Source organism: Lissotriton helveticus, chromosome 7 (assembly GCF_964261635.1).
Source record: "Lissotriton helveticus chromosome 7, aLisHel1.1, whole genome shotgun sequence".
Lineage (NCBI taxonomy): Eukaryota > Metazoa > Chordata > Amphibia > Caudata > Salamandridae > Lissotriton > Lissotriton helveticus.
Window position 1 is genome coordinate 1,051,000,090 of NC_136068.1, and position 20,729 is coordinate 1,051,020,818.

At 47.5% G+C, this 20,729-nt stretch overlaps 1 protein-coding gene across 5 annotated transcripts in view; it reads right to left on the reverse strand.

The window, feature by feature from the left end:
• DNAH17 (dynein axonemal heavy chain 17) overlaps positions 1-20,729 on the reverse strand; it is a 12,633,448-nt gene that overhangs the window by 2,746,105 nt on the left and 9,866,614 nt on the right. For all 5 annotated transcript variants that reach the window (XM_078653923.1, XM_078653924.1, XM_078653922.1 and 2 more), the window contains one exon: positions 17,435-17,627. In XM_078653923.1, coding sequence (XP_078510049.1) covers positions 17,435-17,627 — 193 coding nt within the window. The remainder of the gene's footprint in view (positions 1-17,434; positions 17,628-20,729) is intronic.

Consider the following 20,729-nt stretch of genomic DNA (forward strand, 5'->3'; position numbering starts at 1 on the left):
ACAGGAACGAAGGTGGAACCGGGGACGGCGCCGCCCGAGGCCGGCGCCGGAGGCGACACCTGAGGGTCCGACGCAGGGGAGGTCGTCAGATCCACCGGCGACGAACCAGATCCCGAAGGAGGACCAGCAGCATCCTGCGGCGCCGGGCCCAAAGGCGCCGGCGGCGTCGGAACAACTGGACCCCTCGGCGCCGGGCCCGAAGGCACCGGCGGTGTCGGGATAACGGGAACCTGCGGCGCCGGGCCCGAAGGCGTCGGCGGCGTCGGGGCCAAAGCACCCGACGGCGTTGGGGCCGGAGCCGCCGACCCGCTAGGTCCCCCAGACGGGTCCGCTGGGCCCGAAGGCGCCGCGGAGCCCGTCGGAGGAGAGAGTTTCCTCATGGCCATGAGGAAGCGCTCGACCTCCTCCGGCGTCGCGTTCAGCCCAGGGACCGGAGGGTGTGGAGCTGCACGCGGCGCCCGCGACTCCGACGGAGCCGCGTGGGCGGTGTCACCCGAACCCCCGGCCGCATCGCGCGAGCGTCGGGGGGAGTCCGAGGAGCGATGATGCCGCTTGGACTTCTTGTGCCTCTTACCTGACGACGACTTCGACCCGGAGGAGTGCGGCCTACTCTCGGAGCTGGGATGGCTCCGAGCCCGCGACCTGTCTCTCGACCTCCCATGGGATCGGGACCTCTCACGGCGCGGGGCCGACTGCCGGAGTTCGAGGAGCCTACGGGACCGCTCCCGCCTGGCTTTCGAAGAGAGGGCCCGGCAGTCGGAGCAGGCCTTGTCGTCGTGGTCGACGCCCAAACACGACAAACAGACGCGGTGAGGATCCGTGACCGACATCAGCCGGTTGCAATCGTCACAAGGTTTGAAGCCGGGCATCCCTAAAGGCACCGTGTCGGAGTCGAGAGACTCGAAACAGGATCAAAAAGGGTCGAAAAGGTTAGTCAAAAGTGACTAGGGTTACTGCTTTTTCCAGATCTGCGCTTGCTGGCGCGGAAAAAAGAAGAACTGACGTCAGCACGCGGAGGCGGCGTCTAAGTACTCCGACGACGTCATCACGGTGCCCACGACGCCGACGACGGACGTGGAGCCGCAGACGACGCCTAACGACGCGCAAGGGTACTGCTACGCAAAAATTTCCGGATCCAGTCTGACGCCTGGGGATATTCTAAGGTAAGGAATCTAATACTAACGTGTCTCTTTCAGATTCAGCTACTACAGGAGCTGACCCGCTACACCAAACAGAATATGATAGAAATAAATTGCGCGAAAACAAAAACCATGGTCATAACCCGACGCCATAAACCGCCACAAACATTTACCATAGACAATGTCAAACTTGAAGCGGTGGGAAGTTACAAGTATCTCGGGATACTGCTGGATAAGCGTCTTAACTTCCAGGCACAGTTCACCAGCATGGAAAAGAAGGGCATGGCCCTAACGCACGCCTTCACGAGCTTAGCTACTGAACTCAAGGGCCCTTTGGTCTCGCCACTGCTAACAATAATGAAAGCCAAACTTATTCCCACGATAGCTTATGGGAGCATACTGCACCACGGCAAGAGTGCACAACTTTTGGATAAGGTGCAAATGAGAATTTACAAGCGCATCTTTGCGCTACCAAGTGAAGCATCCCCGGCCCAGGTAAGACTGGAACTGGGTCTGAAATCTCAAGTGCTACTGAGGAAGTATGAGACCATAAAATTCTGGTATAATGTCTGGATGCACCAAGAGATCATGGTCTATCGTGCTATGTGGGAAACCATCATCAAATGTCCAAACTCAAATTACGCAGAGTACCTCAAAATTTCATTGGAAACAACAAACCTGATTGAACTCTGGGAAACCAAGCTCCAAGTACCTTTATTCAAACAGGTGGTCAGGAAGGCAGCCATCAAACACTCATTGTTGGATGACAAAATAGCTTTCAGTCTCAGGTCACATGCCTGGATGACTATCCAATCATACAAAAAACTAGTGCCGGCGCACTACCTGGACCTGACCTTCTCGCCTTATATCAAACATAAATATCTTAATATAAGGCTGGGTAGTTTGCCAACCAACGCCGAGCGTCCTAAGTGGAAGCCCCAAGAAAGTGAAGGGTGCGGGCTATGCAGTGCAGCAAGGCAAGACTTTATCCACCTAATTTGCATCTGCCCGGCTCTCGTAGAGGAACGTCGGAAGTGGTTGAAAGCCAAGTTCAAGCAGTTTGGAACACGTACCTGTAGGTCTGCGATTATAAAAACATTATGCACCACAGAACCCCAATTCATTTGTAGATCAATCAAATTTATCGAACATTTTGAGAAAAAACAAAGATCGGCAAAATCTTGAACAAGGAAATTGTTATTCTTTACCCCAGAAAGACACTTGTTTTTACTACCAATTTTAAATTTAATTATTCTCACATCAGTGTGTTTTTAGTATATTATCATATCTGTATTTTTGTAATGGTTTTAATTAACTATACAATAAAGTTTCTTCTTCTTCTTCTTGTTAAAATTGTGGGATTTAAACACAGAATTAAGGTAAAGAAAGAGGCTATCCTTATTAAGCATAAGGTTAGATCTGTGCCTTACAGTCTCCGGGAAGATCTTAAGAAAGAATTGTCCAGATTACAGAATAGTGGGGTTATTGAACCCATAGAATCAAGCTTGTGGTTGAGCCATTTGGTGGTTTGCTTGCAAACGCAATGGGGATATGCGTTTGTGCATTGATTTAAGAAGTCGGAATAAAGAAATGTGGGTGGATTCCCACCCTCTTCCGAAGATCGGCGACCTTTTGGAGGAATTGAGAAGTGCAGAGTGGTTCTCCAAGATCGATCTCACTTCAGCTTACTACCTAGTTGTGTTGGATGATGACTCTTGCCATTACACAGCATTTAATTCCCTGTTTGGCTCTTATCAGTTTCAACGCATAATGCAATAGATTCTAAATGGTGTTAAAGGTGTTGTCATCTTTCAAGATGATGCCCTTACTTTCTCTAAAAATTTACAGGATCATGAGGAATCGTTAAAGGCAGCGCTTCGGATCTTTGAAGAAAAGGGTATTGTTGTAAAAAAGAAAAGTGTGAATTCTTGAAGACAGAAATTTTTTGGGACATTTGGGGCCCGATGTAGGTAAATCTTTTTTACCACTTCTTAAATACCGATTCATACCGAATCGGTATTTAAGAAGAGGTAAAAAAGAGGAGGGCAGATGTAGGTAATTTTATTTATAAAATTACCGAATCGGAAGGAATCGGTATTTACCGATTCGGTATATACCGAATCGGTAATGCCCATTTATTCCTATGGGCATTGAAGCCCATAGGAATCAATGGGCATTACCGATTCGGTATTTACCGAATCGGTAAATACCGAATTTTGCAAGGGTGCAGGGGGTGTCACTTTGACACCCTCTGGCACCCTAATTACAGGCATGTGTGCCATGTGGCACACATACATGCCCTAAGGGCATGTCTGTGTGTCACATGGCACAGGTGTGCATGCACACCTGGATTCGGTATTTTACCACCCAATTGGATTGGGTGGTAAAATACCGACTCCTAAAGGCCTGTGGCACTGTTTGCAGTGCCACCTACATGTGAGATTTACCGAATCGGTAAAAATACTGATTCGGTATTTTACAGAATCGGTAAATTTACCGGTTCGGTAAATTTACCGATTCTGTAAAAATGGTCCCCTACATCTCAATGACCCATTTACCGGCCGGTAATGGGCGAATTCGGCCGTTACCGACCGGTAATGGCCACCTACATCGGGCCCTCGGTCTCATACAAAGGTGTTTGTCCCAGGCCTGGTCTGGAAAAGGCTAAGGTTGATTGCCTGAGTCCTAGGAACAAAGATGAGCGGCGCTCCTTTTTGGGGTTGTGCGAGTTTTTTGCACGTTTTATACCGGAGTATGCTACTAAGATGAAGGCTCTGTCTAGCATGTTAAGAGCTACTGTCCCATTTGTATGGAATGATAGCTATCAAGACACATTCATGTTGGTCAAGTCGGAGATGATTAATGCTAAAACTCTTAGTGCCTGTTACCTGTGTGTACCTTGCACCATACCGGTAGATGCCAGTAATTATAGGTTAGGCGCTGTTTTGATTCAGCGTTTGGTGGAAGGAGAAGTGACCATTAGTAATGCATCCAGAGTGTTGCATGAACCTGAGCTTAATTACTCAGTGAAAAAAAAAAGAGTTAATGACATGCTATTGGGCGTGTGAGAAATTCAGGAGTTACGTTTGGGGCAGACAATTTGTGATACAAACGGTTCATAAGCCCCTTATCTACATTCTTGGGGGTGACAGGCTTCAGTACGCTACTCCATGCATAGCACGCCTGACTACGAAATTACTCCAATATTATTTAGTTGTCAAAAACATTCCGGTAAAGGATAATGTCAGGGCAGATCTCCTTTCCAGACTTCCTATCCGCGAAGAGGAGGGGACTGATGTGGAGGAGGACAAAGAGGACTGTTTCATTGCATATGTTGATGCTGTGGTAAACTAAGTGTGAAGCGAGAGTGAGTGGAAAAAGTAGGAGATTGAGGATACTGTGCTGTGCAAGGTCAAGGAATATATATCGTGAAGAGTTGGCCCAGAGAAAGGGGTGTGTCTCTTCAAGTCCAACCATATTGTAAAATTGCTGAGGACTTGTCCATTGAAGATGGGGTGATTATGAGAGATGACAGGAGTTTGTGGGCATTTAGGGTCTACAATGACCAAGTGGCATGTCAGATTACACTACTGGTGGCCATCCATGGATAGAGACATTGAGTCTGTTGTTAAAGAGGGTGTTGTTTGTGCTGGGGCTGAGAAGGGGTACCAAGTTGTTACATCACCATTATAGCCCATTCCTTTTCCAGAGAAGCCTTGGTTGAAGGTTGGAATAGGTTTGGTGGGACCTTTCAATTTACTTCCTCACCATTTAAGTTTTGCGTTAGTCTTGATGGATTACCATAGTAAATGGCCAGACGTTTTTGTGCATCACCCACTGCGATGAATGCTGTAGATTTCCTAAAGGAGATTTTTATGAGCGAAGCATTCCAAGAAGTGATTGTGTCTGACAATGGAGTGCATTGTGTGAACCAAGAGATGAGATTGTTTCTGAGTGAGTCGGGAATTAAACATTTGAGGAGTTCTGTTTATCATCCACAAACCATTAGGTTGGTGGAAAGGATGAATAGGGTGGTTGTGGAATGCATCAAATGGGCAAGGAACAACGGTTATGATGTGGAGGCTGCGGTCAGGTCAATGTTGTGGTTTTATCGCACCACACCACAATCTCTTACCAAAGTTGCCCCATTTGTGTCTCTCAGGGGTCGCATGTCCACATCCACTTTATATACTGCCTGGTTACTCAACACCATTCATGACAAAATTTCCTGCTGGATTGATCAAGGTGTTTTGAAGTCCAGGGTGGAAGCGGGCCAAGAGAAAATGAGAAATAGGTATGATCTTAAGAAGTCTGTGAGACCTGTTCTGCTGTGCCCTGGTGACATGGTTCGTGTTAAGAAGGAATTGCTGTGTATGGCGATCCTGTGTGTGTTGAGAAAGTTTGTGGTGGTGCTGTTATGGTATGCGGTGGGCATTGGTGGAATGCCAGCAAGGTGGTAAAAGTGTCAGGTGTGTCTAACCAATTAGGACACGATCTGAATGTGGTCCTGCCATCTTCTGGTGAACAAAGTTCTCGTGTTGTTCCATGTAGGTCGAGTTGTGTGAAACACGTACCCTGGAAGCTAAGATGATGCACCTTATCTTTTCTCTTAGGTGGTGTGTGAAGTTTTTTATTTCCCTTTAGTATCCAGTTTTGTTTGGGGCTTATGTTTTGAAGTGTGGGGCTTTGTGTTCCTTTGTTTGCTTGGGGAAGACTTTGTTTTAAAAAAAAAAAGAGGTAATATGTTATGGCTAGCAAGGTTTGTTCATTTCAACCTTTGGAATCTCTGTGTTGTTGCCATAGCTGCCCACAAGCAGGAGAGTTCCACCTTTGACAGTTGAAGCTCTCTAGTCGTGTGGGGGCAGCGGTGGCTCATTGAACCCAGAATAAACTTAAGAAGAAAACCACTTACTGTTTCTTGTCTTGGGTGGAGTGGAATGCACAACAGCCCCCCTGACCGCGATCGGCTCGGGTAAAGATTTTCCGATGTCTAAATGTGCCATGCTTCCACAGCCTGACCTGGGGGAGCCCTGCTGACAGTGCCCAGGCATCCACCGACATCCCAACTTACCTGCCCAGTTGGTGGTCACTTTCGTCCAGCCACCTGGACTGAGCCTCCAGCCTCTTTGTGAAACCGAGTTTCTCCATCCACTTGCAATAGGAGCCCCAACACTCTCTTTGCACCCTGCACCCAGGCGCCCCTGTGCCGCTGGTAGTGTATGAGTGGTACTGCCTTGTGGCCCCCATGCGTGCTTAAACCCCCAGGGCCTGTGCCCTGAAACAGGGGGTACCTCCCTGCAGCCAGCACCTCTTTGCAGACCCCCAGTCTCCATTGACTGACGTTGGGCCCACTGACCGAATTTGAACTCTGCACCCGCCTACCCCAGTGCAGCTGGTGGTGCAGTCTCTAAATTTATCTGAGCCTCGTCCAGTGTCGGTCCTAAAACCCGAAGACTGGAATTGTGTAATTACCTGCAAAAGTACAACATTCTTTTTCCTCCCAGAGGTTAACATTGAACTGTTTGAAAAATGCACTGTGTCCACTTTTTAAACTTAAAAACTGTGATATTTTAAAACATAATTTCCTGCAACTAAGCATCTTTGTTTCTAAGTAATAAACATAGAAAAAGTAATATTTTTGCAAACAATTGGTCTCAGAGTAAGTAATTGAGTGTGTGCAGCCATTTCTTGCCTGAGTGTGTACAACAAATGCTTAACACAGCCCTCTGAAAAGCCTAGCTTCTTGACCACACTAGAAAAAAATTACAGCATTTAGTTTTATCTACTTTAATCTCTGTAAGGCCTCTGAGGATACACCAGACTCAGTATATACTACACCTTACTTTGGTATAGTATATACAGAGCCAGCTCCCTACCGTAACTACTTTCTACACCCCAACAATTGGCAAACTGGGGTACCACTGTAAGTCCCAAGTATATGGTACTGAGGTACCCAGGGCATTGGCACACCAGGGGTCTGCCAGGGACTGCAGCATGTATTGTGTCACCCATGGCAGTCCATGCAAACTGTGTCTGCAGTGCTGCTATCACAGTCTGCATAACATGGTCTTGCACCTTTCACAATAGATATAAGATTTTCCTTATATCCCGGTCACTGCACTTTCAACTTATAAGTCACCACTAAGGTAGGCCCTTCAGTCCACGGAAGGGTGCATGGTTCTAAGTGTGTGAGTACCCCTGCAGGGGTACCCCTTCAAACCCCAAACTCCATTCTCTAGGCTTTGTAAGAGCTGGGCAGCCATATTAAAGTAGGTAGTGGACACTGGCAAGTCAAGGTGTGAAATTACAGAATGGCTGCTCTGAACCTGGTCATATTTGATATCAAACATGTTGGAATCATGCAACTACACCGATTCCAGTGTTAGTTGCATGATACCATGTGCTAGGGCGCTCCTTTGAGGACCCCCCTATTACCTACCTGAGTAGTCTTATAGGGTCTGCCTACCAGCTTGCACTGCTGAAGACCTTAGATGATGCTCTGCCCCCTGCTGATGAGCTTAACTTGGGTAGAAGAAGCTGAACAAAGGATTCCTGCAAAGGAGAGGTGTGATCACATCTCCTTTAGATTTAGGTAGGGTGGGGGAGCTTCCAAGCGCCACCAGTCTCCATTGAAGGGCACATTTATTGCCCTCCTTCCATAAACCAGTTTGGCCCAATTCAGGAGCCCTTGACTTCCGCTCTGGCGTAGCACTACACAAACAACAGTGGAGTGTTCACCCCCCTGTCCAGCTCCTCCATAGGAAGATGCCCAAAGCTCCTCCAGGGTGCCACTTGATTCAGCCATGTTGAATCTTGGCCCCTGGGAACATCTGACTAGCTAGGCCAGCTGAGTAGCATCCCAGACCTCCCCTGATGGGCATCTTCCTGAAGTCCTCCATTGGGTTTGACAGTGGATTCCGATGCCGCTTCACACCTATGCACCCGGCTTCCCTGGGGCAGGTATCCTTGTTCCTAACATATCCACGGGTGGGGTGGCTCTCCAATAACCCTGGGCGAAGTACTACGCTGCGCTCGCGTAGTTGGCGCTACTTCGCGAATTGCACGTAGCACAGTGCAAACACGCGTAGCGGTCATTTTTTGCTTGCTCGCGATCCTCAACTGCGAGCGAGCAAAATGACATCCCGGAGAGACTTTTTCCTCATTCGCGATCAGCAACATTAAGTTGCCGATTGTGAGCGTGGAAAATAAACCTCCCGGCGAGATTCTCAACGTGGGAAGGTCAGGTTTCTCATTGCATGTGGTCGCGTATGCTCGTGACCGCTTGCGTTGAGAAATTACCAGTCCAAGAAGCTGCCGCTTGAGTAGAAATCTACTTGAGCGGCAGAAAATGACAGCTTACACTGGGCAAGATGCAGTTTGCCCTGATTGCACAGTGCGGACAAGCATCCAGCACTGTGCAATCAGTGCGTACAGCATTTTGCACAGTGCAGTATGCAGTTCGCGTAGCTCGCGTAGTGCGAAGTGCACTCCCCGTAGCTACGCGTAGCGCTACTAAGCGAACTACGCCCAGGGTTACTCTCCAACCTTCTGTCTTCCACAGGGTTTCTTCAAAGTCACTGGGAAGGGTCCTTCTTTAAAATTGCAACCGCGACGTACCCATTGACTTGCATTGATCCAACGGTCGTGTTCCCACTCTGCATACTGCCTCCGTGAGCCTCCTGGTTACCTATCGCTAGAGGTTCCTTGGGCCCCCTGCACTTCTACCTTTTCTGGGTATAGTCTTGACTTGAATCATTGTTTGCATACCACTATTTTAGTATATGGATTGGTCTCCCCCTTGTGACCACTGTGTATTACGTCCTACTTTTTATTATGTATATCTCCGGCTAGGAGATATCTGTGTGTGTTAGTGAGTGTCTTGTAATAATTACATATTTTTATAAATACACTGTGGTTCTTTTTCACTGATCTAAACCTATAAGATTATGTTCTGGTAAAACAAGCTGCTTTACACTCCTTCTGGACTAAGCTTGAAGGCTGCTCTTCACAGCTACCACTTAGAGAGCTTTCTAAGGTTGTCTAAGACCACTAAAATCAACATAAAAGTTGTCTGGATTGGTGCAAGGTGCCCACTAACATAAGTGCACACCATATACCAAGCCAACTTCTCACACCTGGGGAGTAGCCTTCTGCTTATAAAAGTAACAGGTTGGTCATGGTCATCATCATTGGTCTGGGATAGGACGGCTCCTATCCCTAGGTCAGAGGCATCAGTCTGCACTATGAACTGCTTGAGTAATCTAGAGCTTATAGATGCTGAGCATATTGCCTATTTTAGGGTGTTAAAAGCCTTTTGTCAGCTAACTGTCCAGTTCAATGTCTTGACATCTTGTTTAAGGTGGGTTCTGTGAGGGGTGTCAGAATGAATCCATACCCCTCCATAGACTTCCTGTGGTATCCAGTCAAGTCAAGGAATGCCCTTACTTAGATCTGGGTTGTTGGAGCTTCCCAATCCAGAATGGTCTGGATTTTGGGCTATAGTGGTTGAACTTGGCCTCACCTACAAGGTGGCCCAAGTATACAACAGTTCCCTGCCCTATCTGGCACTTGGATGCCTTGATAGTAGGCCTGCAGCTTGCAGGGCTTGTGAAATATTTCCTAGGTGATCCTGCCAGGAAGAGCTAAACACAGCAATATTGTTATAAGCTGCACTAAAGCCTTCCAACCCAGCAAGGATGGCATTCACCAACCTTTAGAAGGTGGCAGGAGTATTCTTTAGACCAAAGGGCATCACAGTAAACTGAAAGTCCCCATCAGGGGTGAAGAATGCTGTCTTTTATTTTGCTCCAGAAGCTATGCCAATCTGCCAGTACTCTGTAGTTAAGTCAAAGGTACTGAGAAATGTAGGAGCCACTAACCTATCAATTCATCAGCTCTGGGAATGAGGTGTGATCTGTCTTGGTGACAGTATTGAGGTCTCTGTAGTCCACACAAAACTACATTTTTATCTTTCCACCCTGTGGATGCGGCTTGGGGACTAGGACCACTGGGTAGGCCCAAGGAATTTAAGAAAGCTCAATGACCACAAACTCCAGCATCTTGCTGACCCCAGCCTTGATCTTGGTCAGACTGGCAATAGATTTTGACTTTGACAGGCACGCTGTCTCCAGTGTCCACATCATGAGTACACAAGTGTGTCTGACCTAGGGTTAAGGAGAAGAGCAGTGCATACTGCTGCAGGACCTGCCTGCAATCAGCTTGCTCTTAGGCAGAGAGAATGTCTGAATAGACAACTCCAGCCACTGACCCATCGTAGAGGAGGTCAGAGAGAGGTTCATCAGCCCTTACATGTATCACCCTTTTGGGGGACCAGCTAGTGCCTAAGTATACCAAGTAGGTGACTTCACATTTCTTTTCTAAGATAGGGTAAGGGACACTCCATTTATCCTGGAGAGCCACATGCTCCAAAACCCACACCTTTGGCCCTTGTTGTAACTCCACCAGTGCAGCCTTCTGGTAATTGCAGAGATTCTGGAGCTCCTGGCTGACCTCAAAATTTGTGGTTGCTTTCTGCATGTGCTCTGTCATTCTGGAACGAAGGCCTAGCACATAGTCCACCACATCCTGTTTTGGTGCACAATGGGGTTTTCCCCATCCTTCCCTCACAAGAGAGAGGGGTCCCCCTTACCGGGTGGTCAAACAGAAGTTCATAGGCGTAAAACCCTACTCCCTTCTGAGGCACCTCTGTGTAAGCAAAAAGCTGGCGGAATAACAGGACATCCCATCTCCTTTAGAGTTTTTCAGGGAGGCCCATTATCATGCCTTTCAAAGCCTTGTTAAATCTTTCAACAAGGCCATTGGTTTGTGGGTGATATGCGGTGGTGAACGTCTAGACCACCCACACTCATCCCTCATGTGTGTCAAGTATGCAGATATGAAATTGAAACCTCAGTATGATACCCTGGTGAAGACACCAATGAGGGACTGGGCTACTGCAGGGGATCTTAGTAGACCTAAGGGGTATGGCTTCAGGATACCTGTTATATTAATCCACTACTACCAGTATGTCTTTGTTCCCTGAGTCTGAAGTAGGTTCAAGTGAACCCTCTATATCTACACCTACCCTTTCAAAGGGAACCCAAATCCCTGGTAGTTGAATTGGGGGGGATTTGGGTTTCCACCTGTTTTGCTACTGACTTGACAGATGACAAAGGAGCTTACAAACTCCTTCACTTTTTGGGACATCTGGGGCCAATAAAAGTGGTTGACAAGTCTTTCCCAAGTTTTTGTCTGGCCCAGATGTCCAGTTAGGGGGATGGCCTGGGCCAATAAGAGCAGGAGGGAATAGTTTCTTACCTGTAACTCCAGTTCTCTTGCAGGCGTATTTCCATGATAAGTCATAAGCACTTGAATAGTCCCGCCCGGAGCACTTCTTTAGATATATCTTCTTAAGTGGATATTTTTTCACCTTTCTTCAGGAAGGCCTGCAAAGACACTTAAGAGATAGAGAAGACAATAATGCAGCCTAAATAAATAGGCTACAAATGCCCCAACGTCATCTTGAAGTGAAAAAGATGCCAGTATACTATGTTTTGTACAATTTTTTTATGGTGTTTAACACACAGAAAATCCCCTTCACAAAACTCCTTTTTTATGATAGAGATGAAAGGATGGCACAGAGTAGCCCCCATAGGCTGCCATTATACGCCTTAACTAGACGCTGTGCTTTAAGAAAACTCCAGAGACCACCAGTATCCCACGATGCACAGTCAGTGGCTGCTACTTCAGTTCTTTTTAAAGGCGATGAGAAGTGAATGCCTATATTGGACAAAAGATATGTCTGTCTGTTCTACCGGGGAGGAGGGAGGGTTGCTTATGACTTATCATGGAAATGCCCCTGCAAGAGAACAGGAGTTACAGGTAAGAAACTATTCCTTCACTTGCAGGGGATTTCCAAGTATAGTTCTAATCACTTGAATCGACTAGCAAGCCCATCCCTATACACAGAGGTGGTGGAAGAGAAAGAGAATTAAACTACAATTTTAAGCAAAGAGGTTCCGAAGGGAAGCCTGCCCTACTTGAGCATCTGCCTTGGCATCAAAATATAGGCAGTAGTGTCTTATGAATGTATGGACTGACTTCCAAGTAGCAGCCTTACAAATCTCCGAAATGGGAATATTATGAAGCAAGGCCACAGTAGCTGCCTTTCCTCCAGTAGAATGAGCCCTAGGCTTACTAGCAAGGGATTTGTTAGCTTTCTGATAACAGAGTAAAATACACAAAACAATCCTTCAGGAAGAACAAGTTACTTACCTTCGGTAACAATATATCCGGAAGAGACATAGATTAGTTATAGATTTCTTACCTTAGAATTAACCCCAGGCGTCAGCTGGATGAGGAGAATTTTTTTCATCAGCAGTACCCCTGCGCGTCGATAGGTGGCGTCGGTCGACTCCGCATTCTTCGTTGGCGTAGTGGTTGCCGTAATGATGTTGCAGTATCCACTTAGACACTGCCCTCACACTGACGTCAGTTCTTTACACGACATACCACGCCAAAGCGCAGAGCCATGCAATACACTGACTACTGGTGTACAAAACTAGGGCCTTGAAAGGGAGTCCTTAACCCTAGAAGTCAGTTCACAGAATGGAGAGGATGGGTGGGGCGGGAAGGAATCTATAACTAATCTATGTCTCTTACAGATATATTGTTACCGAAGGTAAGTAACTTGTTCATCTGGAAGAGACAATTAGTTATTGATTCCTTACCTTAGAATAGATACCCCAGCAATACAAACCCCGGAGGTGGGTCTGCGAACTATGGGGGATATTCTCAAGAACGTAAAAAACGATCGCAAAATTAGCCTAACACAACTTTTAACATTGCAGTCTATTGCGGGAAAGGAACGCTGTGTTAACAAAGTATTCACAACACAGAGGCACCATGCGATAAGCCCCCGACAACACGTCAAATGTCCGCGATAAAGTCAACGCAACTCCGCACAAAACAAACGCAAAAAAACTTACGATGAGGCCAATCCTGATACAAAAAGCATCGAAAACCAGCGGTAGGCCTGCAAATCCTGCGCGTCTGGTGGGAAAATGCACTATAAAAACAACAAAAAGAACACACCAAAAACAATCCAAAGTGCGCAGCAACATGGATGTACCAGGACTGTGTGCAGAGGCCAACGTGAATCCTACAAGCCCCACAGACCACCAGCAAGGAACAACGGGGTCAGGGAAGGCCAAGGAGAAGAGGGAGAGGAAGACGGGGTGCACTCGTAGGAAAATCAAATCAGTGTCACGGAGGTGAGAGAACACTACCATCAACTGACCCACAATTGGACCACCGTTAATGCAGTTGGTTTGTCGAGGAGGTCAATGGAGGAGGTCGAGAGGCGCTGGCATGATGTGAAAACCAAACCAAGGACAAACCCGCTGCCAACAGGAAGGCCACCCCCTTTTCTGAATCGTTTTTGGCCACTATAGGTGTGGCAGGGTATACTCAGACATGAGTCCCTTGCTCACTGCTCCATCAGGATTCAAGCAAGCCGGGCCGACGAGGCTGAAATGCCAGAAACCGGTCCCCGGTAGCTTGTCTCCTTTCTCGTGAAGAATTGGCTTGGTAGTTTGGTCTGCCCTGTTCCCATGATGCACTGGGCCAGGGACAGACTAATTTGCATATAGCCAGGTTCTGAGCTGGGATGGGGCAGTGAGCTAAATAACGGTGATGGATCAAGCCCTGATCTTTGGACTGGGTAAGAGTGGTCTGCTTAATTCAGACACTCTGTTCATCACCACCCCCTTTTCTGAATCGTTTTTGGCCACTATAGGTGTGGCAGGGTATACTCAGACATGAGTCCCTTGCTCACTGCTCCATCAGGATTCAAGCAAGCCGGGCCGACGAGGCTGAAATGCCAGAAACCGGTCCCCGGTAGCTTGTCTCCTTTCTCGTGAAGAATTGGCTTGGTAGTTTGGTCTGCCCTGTTCCCATGATGCACTGGGCCAGGGACAGACTAATTTGCATATAGCCAGGTTCTGAGCTGGGATGGGGCAGTGAGCTAAATAACGGTGATGGATCAAGCCCTGATCTTTGGACTGGGTAAGAGTGGTCTGCTTAATTCAGACACTCTGTTCATCACCACCCCCTTTTCTGAATCGTTTTTGGCCACTATAGGTGTGGCAGGGTATACTCAGACATGAGTCCCTTGCTCACTGCTCCATCAGGATTCAAGCAAGCCGGGCCGACGAGGCTGAAATGCCAGAAACCGGTCCCCGGTAGCTTGTCTCCTTTCTCGTGAGCCAGGGACAGACTAATTTGCATATAGCCAGGTTCTGAGCTGGGATGGGGCAGTGAGCTAAATAACGGTGATGGATCAAGCCCTGATCTTTGGACTGGGTAAGAGTGGTCTGCTTAATTCAGACACTCTGTTCATCACCACCCCCTTTTCTGAATCGTTTTTGGCCACTATAGGTGTGGCAGGGTATACTCAGACATGAGTCCCTTGCTCACTGCTCCATCAGGATTCAAGCAAGCCGGGCCGACGAGGCTGAAATGCCAGAAACCGGTCCCCGGTAGCTTGTCTCCTTTCTCGTGAAGAATTGGCTTGGTAGTTTGGTCTGCCCTGTTCCCATGATGCACTGGGCCAGGGACAGACTAATTTGCATATAGCCAGTTTCTGAGCTGAGCTGGGATGGGGCAGTGAGCTAAATAACGGTGATGGATCAAGCCCTGATCTTTGGACTGGGTAAGAGTGGTCTGCTTAATTCAGACACTCTGTTCATCACCACCCCCTTTTCTGAATCGTTTTTGGCCACTATAGGTGTGGCAGGGTATACTCAGACATGAGTCCCTTGCTCACTGCTCCATCAGGATTCAAGCAAGTCGGGCCGACGAGGCTGAAATGCCAGAAACCGGTCCCCGGTAGCTTGTCTCCTTTCTCGTGAAGAATTGGCTTGGTAGTTTGGTCTGCCCTGTTCCCATGATGCACTGGGCCAGGGACAGACTAATTTGCATATAGCCAGGTTCTGAGCTGGGATGGGGCAGTGAGCTAAATAACGGTGATGGATCAAGCCCTGATCTTTGGACTGGGTAAGAGTGGTCTGCTTAATTCAGACACTCTGTTCATCACCACCCCCTTTTCTGAATCGCCAACAGGAAGGCAGCAACGGCGACAGGAGGTGGGAGTCCTGCGCCACAGGAGGAGCTGGAGGAAACTGAGGCCACAGTCATCAGTGTGGAGATGTTGCGAGGAGCTGGGAGTCCGGACTCAGCTCAAGAGGACCTGACACAACATCAACAGGGCGATTAACAACCAGGGACTAGGGGGACGGGGGAGATGGGCACAATGGCACACATGCACAACAATGTGTACCCAGGATCAATCTCCCTGTGTGTTTATATGTTTTATATTTAAATATATATATTTTTTTTTGCAGAGTTTTATATAGCGCGAACTAGACCCGAACCGAATCAGGTATCAGAGCGCTTTACATATTTTCCAGTTACGTTACATGAGGACACACTTTCATTTTAGGCACGGGGAAATTAAGTGATACGTACAACAAATAAACATACCTCATCTTACCTGGGTTTTCTTTATATCCCGGTCACTGTACTTAAGACCTATAAGTCACTCCTAAGGTAGGCCTTACAGCCCACAGACAGAGTGCAGGGTTCTAAATGTGTGGGTACCCCTGCACGAGTTATGGGGTTCACTGACAAAAATCGAGGTAAAAAATATCTAAAGTGCATGCACCATTTCACGCAGGCTACAATGGCAGACCTGACGACATAGATTGCATAGGCTTCCATGAGTGGCATAATACATGCTGCAGCCAGTGGGAGACCCCTGGTGTAAAAATGTGCTTTGGACCTCAGTAACATATACTAGGGACATACAGGGGTACACCAGTATACCAATTGTGTGGTCTATAAAGAACTTTCCAGTCACTTTGGATGAGAGAGAACTGCCATTGGGGTCCAGGTTAGCAGGATCCCAGTGATCTTCAGTAAAAACACACTGACACCAGGTAAAAAGTAGGGGTAACTATGACAGAAAGATCCTACATTCCTACATTCTGCTCATGCTATTTGCTTCATTTGATCAGCTACAAAATCCTACTCAATCAAATTACAACTGATAGAGGAGTTACAACTTTGAGGATTACTAGCAACTATTAGAATTACTGGCAACTATAAGAACTAGTAGCAAATATGGAAATTAGAAACAACTGCAGCAGGGCTTCACTGGGCATGTAGTGAATGACATTCTCTTCAGATATATAGAAACCCTGTGATCTGACCTTAAAGTCTCTGATTGCACCCACATTACTGTTATAGTGCTTCCAGTAATTCCCCATGTTTTCTCCAAGTCTCTGTAATCTCAGCTCACTCATTGTATCCTAATTTCTGTAGTGATGCCAATGTAGCTTCCTCGACATGCACCCCTCATTCTTATAGGTACCTCTGCAGATGGCACAGTGGTCATGGTTGGAACATGAAGCGGTTGTGGTGCTTTGAGCATAGGTCCAAACAAAACTCACCATCAAAACAGGATGACGTCACAGAGAAGTGTTCTTTAGGTAACACAAGACAGTGGTGCACACTTGCAAAACCACGTAGAGCAAATTCTTAACCAAACAACTGTGTATTTAAAATGATGCTTTTCATGACGACTAACAGTAACACAAAGCATGTGTGAATCTAGATACTGTTCTTTTTAGTTCATAAGTCCCTTTATTGATACGACCAACACTCCCACTTCTCATCTCCATTATAATGATAAAATGTTTCTCATCCTTTGGTTTGGAATGATGACTGGATTAGGAAGGGCAAGATTGGGTACAAGGGAACAGAGAGTGACCGTGGGTTGAGTCAAACTCCCTTAGCATTCCAAGCTTATTTTTCCCAACTAATACAGCTCTGTAGCACATGCCTTGGTCATTCATAATGCATTTAATATATTTGGCTGGAAATACTGCATTTACTATAGAAGGTAACATTTACTAATGTTACTAGCAGCCTCTGCAACCTCTGTTTACACTCTTTCGAGAGCTGTGTTTGTTGGTGTCCACAACTCATTCCTATATAGTCTTGGCCCTCTTGTAAATGCTCGAGATAGTCTTTATAATTTATGTCTTTCTCTTTCCCCTTTCTTCTCTTCATCATTTTCAAGATATACCCTTCTTTTTACATACCCCAATTGTCTACATTTTGTTCTGGCCTTTATTTTGTATCTTCCTTTTATGTTGGAATATGATGCACATATTGTATTTTGTATTACAGTGCATGCCTTTACATCACACCTTAGTCCTCTAAATTATATTTACCTGGAGGTTGTTCATGTAAGGTAGCCAGTACTTTTCCATTAGTTCATTTCTGTATTTCTTGACGAAGTAGCCAACATAAGAAACAAATGCAGTAATCAGTAGGACATCCCCGCACAATGTCTTTTCCTGCTCCTGGAACATCATTATACTCTGAGCCCAGCGTACATTTTCAGATGCCAATCCTCCAACAAGTCTAAAATGAATCAACAACAACATATGAGTAAATTGCTAAGAAGAAAATTGAAGCATTGAAAAAACATGTTTTTTTTCTTTTTGATTTCAACATATTTTATTAAATTTTTGTACATGAACATCTTGGCGGTTCTGTTACAGGGTTAACAGAGTTGTTTCAAGCACAGTTCGATATGTTGAGACGTTTATGTCCCGTATGTTTAGCTAACCCCACTTGACGGTAGTTGGAGAAGAAGAGAAAGAGACAGAATGAGAAAGGGGCTATAAACAAGAGAGGAAGAGGAGACAGGAAACGTGAAAGTTCAGTTGACTATTTTTTGTGTGCGCGCCATGTGAAAGAGTGATTCAGTGAACGTGAGAATGAGTAAATCAGTGGATGAACAGAAGGTTTAGTGAACGAGCACATGCAGCATATGGATGATAAATTAATGCAGATACATCCAGCGGTCAGTGAGTGCATGAATCAGGGAGTGAGTGCATGGATAGCTGGATAAATGAGTGAGTACATGGATGCATGAATAACCGCATCTCAGAATGTTTCTAATGCATGGCGATCTACACTTTCAGCGTGACTCATGAGTTAAACAATTAAATTGCAAGTAGTAAAGGATATACCCCCAGATTCATCAAGGCTACATTCTGCGAATTCCAAATTGTGATAATTACCGAATCGCAATTTAGAATTTGCAGAATGGCATTCATGAAGAAATGCGAGTAAAAAAAGCGAATCGCAATCGGCCGCAATTGCCGATTGCGATTTTGCCACAATCACATAAAATTCGCAGAATCTGCCTTTTTCCATGTTCAAATTGCGATCTCGCAATTACCTAAATCGCAATTTGCGATCTCGCTAACTGCCAGATCGCAAAAACGGGAAGTTGCATATCGAGCCCATTGATGACATCACAACCAGGAAGTAGGCTGTTCCCTCCCTCATTCAGATCACTGAGCCTGAGAGTGGAAGCAGTACTGTGAAGAGCTCCACTACAGTCAACTTGCAGCACCACAGCAGGACATTAACCACCTTCAAAATGTCCCAGGAAGCAGCAGGTAGCAGTGCCCCAGGGAGGAAGAGAAAGATAAAGTTCTCGGAGCAAGAACTTGAGTTCCTAATTGAGGGAGTCTGTAAGGACCATGCTCGCCTCTTTGGCAAGGACTTCCGGAGGGTGCCTGAGGCTGACAAGCGCCGCATCTGGCTGCGTATCCGTGCCAAGGTCAATTCTGTCGGGGTGACCCAGCGGTCAATAGACGATTTAAAAAAGAGGTGGTACGACCTCAGAGGGCGTGCCAAAGAGCGAATCGCTGAGAGGCTGGGGGAGCGACTTGCCACCGGTGGAGGGGAGCCCAATGCCACACCCAACACTCCACTGGAAGACCTTGTGGAGGACACCCTGACTCCTGAAGCCTGCGTGGGGGTTACCCAGCTTGACTCGTCCCGACCCACCCAACAATCCCAAGGTAAGTGCCATGCGACTGCGACCCCGTCCCCTAACAATGCCCATGACTCCTGAGCTAGCTATTTGACAACCCCCAGTAATGCAGGCCATGCACACCTGAAATACCCAATTGTATTGTGGTAGTTGTAGTGTAACCAAAATTCCCAGATAGCCCAACACAGCCAGACCTGTCAATTCAAAGTAATTCCAAAAGCCAGTCAGGGAAAGCAAGCCTGCATGCATGTAGCAACATCTCATGTGCAAGATACATATCATTAATCATGCACCCATTTACATCACAGGTGCATCTGACCAACCCAGCTCGGACAATGAGGCCCTACAAATAGATGAGATCCCGGAGGACACCGAGGGCCAACCTGCACCACGGCCAGGACCATCGCAGCCACCTGCAGCAGTACCACCACCACCCCATGTGGACAGGGCCACCCCTGCAGCCACAGGTACCCAGAAACCACCCCAACTGACACCCACTACAGTGGTACAGGCCACACCACCATCAGCCAGGAGGCAGACAAGGCGCCCTGCCGCAGTAACATCGCAGTCCAGCGGACTGACGCGCCAGCAGCGTGACGCCTCAAGACGCGCAGGCAGGGCTGTCCATGTACGGGACCCTGGGCTGGCCATTGAACGCCGCATGCTCGCGGTACATCAAAAGCAGGCACGTCATCTGGCAGCCATACACCTGCAGCTGCATAAGACCGCCCAAAATGTTGGACAGCTCACGGAATGCATGCAGGGCATGACCGCAGCTGTTCGCGAGAACAGCCAGATCCTGGTATCCCAGCAGGATATCACCCGCCGCCGCCACCACCAGCTGCTGACCCGCCTGTCAGCCTACACCAGGTCCAATCACATCATTGGCAATGCCACCTCGCAACTTTCCCGCCGGTCCCTTGCAATGTAGGTGCAGATGGTCCAGTGTTGCCAGGACGTTGCCAGGGCACTGGAACAGGTGACAGCAGCAGTGCATAGTCTGCAGCCGACTGGCCATGGTGAACCAGGGGTGGCTGATGATGCCAGCGAGGGCACTTCAAGCCACAGCAGCATGTCCTTGCCGCCGGTGACTGAATGCCGCCGCAGCAGCAGGCCCACAGCAGCATCATGGGGCAACACTGTTACTGAGGACACGGAGAGGCGACTGGGTGCGTCCGGACGGAGGCGCCAGTGACACTTTTCACTCCTCCTGCAGGGCCATGCAGATTCTAGGAGCAAGCCCTCTACCCCTGCATGGGGACGTATGACGCAATACTGTTCTCATGTGCAATCATGGACAACAAAGGCCACATTATTGTAATTTAACAATAAGATTTTATGGTCTCACGTAAATCCGACTCATGTCATTATTACATTTGTCATGCCTGAGTGCAGTGTTGTGTGAGGGGAATGGGTGCACTAGAAACAGTTCATTGTGATGTGGTTGCGGCACCTGTGTCCTTCAGCAGGATTCTCCCCGCGTGCATGATGCACCTTTGCAGGTTGGCGGTTGTCCCCTTCCGACTCACTACCAGAGATGTCCACAGGTATCCTCCGCTTGGTAGCAATGTTGAGGAGTATTGCATATACGGCCACGATGCGGCAGCAGACCTCAGGCTGGTATTTGAGGGCCCCACCAGTCTTGTGTAGGATGCGGAATCTGCTCTTTAAAA